The 8,076-nt window shown below is 40.5% G+C and overlaps 2 protein-coding genes across 5 annotated transcripts in view; one reads left to right on the forward strand and one right to left on the reverse strand.

The window, feature by feature from the left end:
* Positions 1–4,387, reverse strand: part of LOC118430277 — a gene marked incomplete in the record, with an annotated part of 17,178 nt that extends 12,791 nt beyond the window's left edge. The window contains 1 exon segment of the mRNA XM_035841011.1: positions 4,230–4,387. Coding sequence (XP_035696904.1) covers positions 4,230–4,329 — 100 coding nt within the window.
* Positions 4,388–4,442: 55 nt separating this feature from the next.
* LOC118430274 (peroxisomal membrane protein PEX14-like) overlaps positions 4,443–8,076 on the forward strand; it is an 8,293-nt gene continuing 4,659 nt past the window's right edge. The window contains exons 1-4 of one of the 4 annotated variants that reach the window (XM_035841005.1): positions 4,443–4,594; positions 6,379–6,426; positions 6,891–6,975; positions 7,624–7,755. In XM_035841005.1, coding sequence (XP_035696898.1) covers positions 4,556–4,594; positions 6,379–6,426; positions 6,891–6,975; positions 7,624–7,755 — 304 coding nt within the window. In that variant the 5' untranslated portion in view covers positions 4,443–4,555. The other 3 variants (XM_035841004.1, XM_035841008.1, XM_035841006.1) reach the window with 3 other exon arrangements.

The following is an 8,076-nucleotide window of genomic DNA, read 5'->3' on the forward strand; positions in this document are numbered from 1 at the left end:
TAAGGAACAATAGTCTTGATTTCACCGTATGTACTTAATGCATTCTAGCATTTGATAAGATTCTACACGTACATGTTACGTATATCAGAAACGGTTTGTCTGTTTTTTTCAGTACGTTTGATGGAGACAAAAGGTTGGTACAATGGCCTTAGGGGGTGAGTGTTCACTACACTTTGAATTCAGAAGGTCATGGGGTCAAAATCCGGTCGGGTCATAACAATTACGTAGCAATGGAACAAACAGCTTTCTCTGCTTTCCGCTTTCTGAGATCACAAGATTTTAGCTGAAGACTTGAATTTAATGTAGACAAATGAAACTGTTCATTTTCTAACAGCAACATTGATTGCCTTTTCTGCCCATTTTGATATGAAAAACTGAGAAACAGATCTATTTGCAGCAGTAACTGCCAAGGAGGTTATAGTATTTTCTCCATGAAAGTACTCTATCATCAGTCTATGCGTTTCTTTTAACCTTTCAAAATCAAACAGGTACTTGAAATATTCACCAAAGTTGGTGTGCATACTTAATAAGTTAATTTGAGGTTGTTGCTCATAATAAACTTTAAAAGACAGAGAGGAGGACCTCCAGCCAGAGCAGGAAACCCAGTACATGTAGTTTGGAACAGCACCGAAAGATTAAAAAATATGTTCAAAAAGTGCATTTTTATAAATTAAAGAAAGGACACTGTGCTTAGTCTAATAGATTTATGAAAAACTACTCAGGGAATAGAGGAGAAAATTCACCCTAGAAGTGCACTTGGTTCGATTTTGTATCTGGTTCGAAATGTGTTCAAGATTGGCGGACAGGAGGTACGCAGTTTATGAGTTCTCCCATTTTAGTGCCTTTCAGTCTTCCAGATTTGTATCATGTGATTTGCCCAAATCAAAGGTGTGTATTTCATTAGCAGTACATTATTACTTGAATCGGGAAAATAATGTATAGTAATTAGTGTTCTTGCTAATTGGTACTGCTAATTTCAGACCTATCCAATTTGGACCCTATCCGAGCAGATGTTTTGACAGAAGACAGTTATGGTAGTGCAATGCAGCTTCGTACAGCCCACGTAGCGAGACGGCCAATAACACCAGGTAACCCCACTGTTCTAGATAAATATGCCTGCTTCATTTATATGCATAGGGTTGACGGCCTGAAGCCATAAGCTCCTTGATACATGGGGCCACCAGCTTTATGATATTATCATAAATAATATCACCTCAGGGTAAAATTAGAAGTCGTAGTAGGACTTTTGGGAACGACCTGTTATCAAAATTTCAAATCTGGTTTGGTTCTGGAACCTACATTGCCATGAATGCTAACATATCAGCTGAGACCTTTTTTTGTGTTTTGTTATTTATGTTGGATTTCATGCTAAAATTGAGTTCACTTAGTGAGCTCGACTTTCACTCAGTATTATTATTTGTTTTGTTTTCTTACAACTTAAATCTTTAGTTTTTCTGGTTTACAAATGTATTCATTTTTGATCACATAATGCTTTGATATTTATGAATAAAAATATGATATATCACTGTGAGTTTTACCCCAAGAAATCTTTGAAAACTGCCAACAGACAAAAATGGTTATGAACTTCCTGGTTGTGAATAACTTAGATGAACTGAAATCTACAATTACAAAAAAAATACAAGTCACAGGCAAGGACGTTATATGAGATTGCTTTCTTCACACATAAGTCGAAGCTTGATGAATAGGCACTGATTTTGAGCTCAGTCCTTCTCATATAATGTCCTTGTCACAGGGAAACAACCACCCAACCCCCTCTGTAAAGTAAGGCTTTTAGTAAACAAAAAAAAAAGGCGTGCCCTCAAAAGACATGTTTGACAAAGAGGTACAACAATTAACCAGAAAGCTGCAATTATCTTACAAATCCTCATATAAAAAGACAGTCAAAGACAGATTTCATCAACAGCAGATGATGCCAAACACATTATGTATGTATGTTGAAACAAGGCCTCTTCATGGGACAAACAATATGTCCTATTCAGGGCTCAGAATACTTCTCAGTACTACAGTTGTAAACAAATATTTTCCGCTTCCATGCAAGGACCTAATCTGTGCAAGGCTTTTTTCAACCTCCTTGGTCTGTGTAACGCAAACTCTGCTGTCCAGGGATGATTGGCAATAAGAAGCATGATTTAATAAATCAGGTTAGCGAGGACATTGATCCATGCAGTGCACAGATGCAGGTCAACCTCCTCGGTCTATGAGGGTTAGACATTGCAGGGTCCTCCCCAAAGAATGGAACAACGGAGGCCCTCCACTATACTCCTAGCTCAGCTCCACTATACTACTTTTGAAATTTAGTGTGCTTCTTCCCTATTTTCTTGGTTAGTTTTGCTAAAGTCAATGAAAATTCACAGATTTTTGTGCCAAGTGGCATCACTTTCCAAGTGGGCATTGTCTACAAAAACTTGTGAATTGGCTATGATCAAATCAATAGTCGTTTTGCCACTTCACAACAATGGAATCACAACAATATATTATACTTGTAGTATTTGACACCCTCTGTCATGCAAAATGAAGCCATCTTCATGAAAGAGCAGCACGTTGCTTTGGGTTACTTTTGCCAGCCCCTCCACTATACTAAAAAATTCTGGGGAGAACCCTGGACATCATATGATCTAGGTGAACACTATTTGAAGGCAATTCGATCTCAACAACAGGATAAAAAATTGGACATTCCTTTTGAACATTTCTACTCACATCCATCCCCAGAGAATGAACCGGCAGAACAAATCAATACTGGTTCCACTACTACTAGTACATCTAACTGGAAATTGTACATGTCAAGTTCACTGACTTCTTTTGAGGTACCAGTTTACCTAATGTGTACAATGTTAAAAAAAGAAGGGCTGACCAAGTGTGGTTGCAGGTTTTCTAAAATGTATTTTCACTTCCAGCAAGGAATTCTTTTATTATTGGCTCTATTTTCTCTGTGTTAACCAATGCTTGATGCCATGACTCTAAAAGTTACACGTACATGTGTATATCAAAAACCCACACATGAAAAAGTCTTACTTGCCCAATTGGGCAAGTGAAGTTCAAGTAGGACATGCACTTGCCTGATCAGCATTTTTACTTGCCAGGGACAATCGCGCTAGAGGACTTGTCCAACCCTGACTTGGCTAAATGTAATATGTGAGCTACCATTAAACTGCACTGTACCACTAACAAAGTGTCATGTATCATACTCTGTTTGAGGTTTGACCACGACACTCATCAGCGAGGCTAAACCATCGTTATTAAGCAATCAGATAAAGCATAATTTTCTGGCGTATCGCCAAAAAAGTCTTCAACCTGCCATTATCTTTTATTCCTATAAGCGCTACATTATGTAATTTGGTGCACAGTGTCGTGTAGCAACATCTGCTTACAGTTCATGGTGAACAAACAACATCTACAACCACAATTATGGCACTCTCTGGGCAAATAGAAAATCCTGAACATGTTGTTATGAGTGTTATCATATTCCATTTCCTGTTGCGCTAGTTCAGTGAAGGGCACAACAGTCAAGTACTTTATGGATTTGTGAAAATGATTTTCATGCCAAGGACAGAAAATACTAGTAAACTACATTCACAAAGCTGTTTTTACACACACAGTGCTTATATATAACCGTAAATGTTAGAAAATTATGAACGTCATGCCATATTGTCATTTCATTTCCTGCTGACTGTACTAGTTCAGTGCTTGGCTGCTTGCCCTACTACTGCTTTATGAAAATTCATACCGAAAACAGAGAAGCACAATATGTACAACCACCAGGCAATTGTATGTACACATATGTTAGATACCTCCCCGGTTTGGCGTTGCTACCTTTCCCCTATATCTACACTGCGTAGCTGAATGGTTATTTTACAAGCAGATGTTAGGCTAAGGCTGTTTTTCAATCGTTTTGAATAGTTTGATGGGCTTTCTACTTTTCAGATTTTGTTTACACACGCCTCATGGCGCACAGAAGAAAACCTGACAAAATATAACGTTGAATCCAGATAAAAACGTCCCAAAAGACGTCAAAGAAACAGGTTATAAGCCGAAGCTCTGCTTGGAAAGAAAAAATCGTTGGGGAGGATTTTGTTATCGACTTCAGCGGCGGGGTGAACGACCTGAGCGCGTGGGGTGAATGACCTGCTATCCGGGAAAGCGTCTGTCGCCGATGATCTAACCGCGCCGCGGCCTTTTGTTAGAAAAATCCCCGACGGTGCCGAGCTTACCTTTGCTCTTGAGCTCGTGGAGTGACCTGGCGACCACGCCGACCTTGACTTTCCTCTCTCCGTCCCACACACGGAAGGCCTTCCCCTGTGCCGCGTACATCTCGCGATCGCGCCCTGGCAGGGGGAACGGTTTGTCTGGTTCAACTGAGGGCAAAGCGCCAGAAATTCAAGTCGCGTGAGCTGCCTTCCTGCAGCGATGGCGTCAAACCCGGAAGTGACATCCAAGCATAAATTATAAACTCCGCTCTGATTGGTCATCTGCGTCGTTATCGACCAATCAGAGGCGGGTTTACAATGTTTGTTGATCCCAGCATGCAATTTCCAAGATGGCCTCCCCGGAGTCGAAAAGTTCGCCAAAAGACGAGGTTAGTTTCGTTGTATTTGAACCGTGAAAAACAACATGAAACAAGGCGATGTCACCAGATACGGTAACTTTTCATGTGTAGATTTGTGCAATTGGAATGCAGCCGAAGTTGTTTCCTGCGTCCTGTTATGTGGGGCTGTCCTATTCGCTGTGATCAACAAGGTCCGGTTGTTCTTCTTCGACCACACAGGGGAAGGAACCTGCATGTCTACATGAGTGGCTCATGTTCGCATGCAACAGAGAGTATCTATGTATTCAGCCTCAGTCAGAGCCACGTTTGCTCTATAGGGTCTCATAAGATGATATATGATCGCACATGGTTACGCCCACTTTTGTATTGTGTACCAGATCTTATGTAATAGTCTACCATGCTAGCCGCAGTAGGTCTCTAGTCGCCCCGGCTAAGGTCAGCCCCTTTCTCACCGCTCCCAAATTACTTTCTGAAAAGTTCACAGCTGTAACAAGGCAATCAGAAATAGATTGAGTGGGAAAAGGCAACCTCGAGCCTACCATACACACTTACATCAATCAGAAATGGCAGACTTAAAGTTAAACCCCTTCTGGCAGAAGTATAAACAGAAACTGCACTGAGTCTACTTTCAGAAAAGTCCACTACACTACAGAAACTGTTGCTACTCAAGCAACTGGATAGATTCTGGAAATAATCTGACGTTTCATGTAGCGTCAACTACCCTTCTTCAGTGACTGAGTAATTGTAGCTTGTTACCTGGATGTCAAAGCCTTCATCCGGATTCCATGTAAATAAAAGAGATAAGCAGTTATTCAATATGCTTGTTTTTAATCTCACAGCAGAAGTTGTGAGGCGAAATTGTCACATTTACCTAGTAGTTGCCAGCTTATGTTACAAACTGCCTCCCTGACATTCAGTTTGTAACATACATGGCAGTTAGGAAAAAGGACTGATTTGGCCTCCCAACATCTGCTTTGAGATTAGCCCTTTTCAAGTCCAGTGCATACAGTAATTGCATTTAAGTTTATGGGGATATACTTTTGCGTTAGCGGGAAAATGGAGTATTCGCGGTGGTTTTGATTTTGCGGTAGCACTAGCACCATAGACTGTAGTCACACACTGTAATGTAAAAATGTTCGCGATGGTTTTAACTTGGTTAAGTGGCCACCATGAAAATCATTAACATAAAACTACCGAGAACATTTTTGCATTTACAGTTTTGTTCCTCCTCATGATTCTAGCAAGTGACAACTGCTCTAGTCTGTGTAACGCAAACTCCGCTGTCCAGGGCTGTAACTGGCCACTTCCTGCAGGGGGCCGGCGGATGTTGGGCGGGCTGCTATAAGCGAGATTTAGGCACGATCTACACACAGTTTTTCCCGATATCGGCGAGCCTACAACCTCTCGCCGATAGCTTTTTTTCATCGTCCAGATGGAACTACTATATCGCCATTACAATATCGGGAAAATTTCTCCCGAAAGGTCCGGACCATTCGTACGAATACTACGATACCTTTCCTATAGCTTAGCAGGGGTTCCCGACAGGTTCGCGCGCGTGTAGATGCTTCCCGACTTCTGGAAGGCTCATTAGCATATAACGCCATGTGGAAAATCGCGCTATATGTTTATGACTGCAAGAGCCATGGGTGTCCGGCCCCCTACGTTCTAGATCCCTCCTGACATCTCCACAGATATCGGTAAAAACTGCGTGTAGATTGGGCCTTAATCAGGCTAACAACTGCTCCTCTAGAAATTTGCTGTACCAGGTTCAGTAGCTGGGTTAAACAACTGTTGTTTTTCCTGTCCATCAGCAGGGTTCTCCGACAGAGGTACCCTTGAACCCTGAGCCTAGACAGCAGATGGTATGTATCATCCATATGGTATCAGCAATTTCAGAATTCAGAAATTCTAATCCTCAAAAAGATATTTATATCCTACCATCGGCAAGAAGGCTGTGATTTTGGTGCCATTTGTGGTCAGGCATTTTTGTTTGTGAGCAGAATAACTCAAGAAGCTGTAAATGGATTTTCATGATGATAAAAAAATTACTACCAGTAACTGCTAGCCTCCTCAATTTTTTTTCCAACTGCAACTTGGGCACACTTCTCACAAGTTTTGTTTCACCTCCATTGTTCAGACAAAAATGTCTACTGAAACCATTCCTCCAGACACAGATGAAAGTCTCCACTGCAAAATAAAAGGGCATAGACTAATGAAATGCCAGAATGCCCTGGGAACTCTGCCAATGTAGGAAGTACAGTTCTCATTGCTTAGACTCATGTCAGCATGACATATATTAACCTTTATAATCCTCTCCCTGTTTCAGATTGAGACTGCAGTAAAATTTCTACAGAATCCCAGAGTCAGACAGAGTGCATTCACTCAGAGGAGAGCCTTCTTACAGAAGAAAGGTTGGTATCTGCTTGTTAGTCTGTCACCGTGTATAACGCAAACTCTGCTATCTGGGCTGTAACTGGCCCCTCTCTTTAACGGGCAGCTATATGCACAGTTCAATCAAGCTTGTTAACACAAATAAACTTCATATATGATGAGTAACTTGGAAACTTGGAACCTCTTGAATGAACAGTAAGGGACCTGTATGTTTTATGCTATATGATTATTGTTATGTTTACGTTTATGTTCATTATGTTGATTTGGGCTCCCTTGGAAATCAGTTTTATCAAAACTGTAGGGACTACCCTGAAAGATTAATAAATAAATAAATAAAAAGTACTTATTTCACCTGAATTAAAGTCTATTATTTCTTTAGTCCTGTACATGTATGTGTATCTGTTTATGTCTATGTGTGTTTGAATATGTGTGTGTATGTGTGTGTGTGTGTTTCTGAAGTGGATGCCAAATCTGATTCTGTTTTTTGGACAGGTAGTGTTGATTATTTTGGAGTTGCAGTGCCCCCTGTGGAACATTTTGAAAAGTGCAGCTCAGAAAAACCCATGTTTCAGTCGGACTGGTAGAGAGTTAGGTAGGGCATTGGCAGCAGTATAACACATCTATTGTCAATGATAGTCAATTCTAATGTAAATCTTTTATCTTTCCAGGGTTAACAAATGAAGAAATCCAGTTGGCAATAGAGAAGTCAGGAACAGCAGCAGATGAAACAAACCCTCCACCCCCACCTCCTACACAAGTGGTACAGTCCACAGCCCCAGTAGCTCTTCAACCACCTGTTAGTAAGTACTGTATTGTAAATTGTGAAATATTCACTGTGTTTTTTTCTTCAATAGAAGGATACCTCCCAGTTGAACAGTAGAAATATTTCTTTGTCTACAAAGATTCCTCAAGGTGATACCAATTTTTAATATGTTGGTTTTCCAACTTTAAAAAAACAACAACATTATGATAAAAATTTATTTAAAGAAATAATCCTGAGGACCAAATTTTAATTCTTTGAGAAGTCTTATTGAAGATTTCTTCTTGGTCTCTGCTTTTATGATGACTGCTTTCTATAATCTCAAGGCAGATGTACTGGTGGCACGAGGAGTGTTCTGAAC

Source organism: Branchiostoma floridae, chromosome 14 (genome assembly GCF_000003815.2).
Source record: "Branchiostoma floridae strain S238N-H82 chromosome 14, Bfl_VNyyK, whole genome shotgun sequence".
Classification (NCBI taxonomy): Eukaryota; Metazoa; Chordata; class Leptocardii; order Amphioxiformes; family Branchiostomatidae; genus Branchiostoma; species Branchiostoma floridae.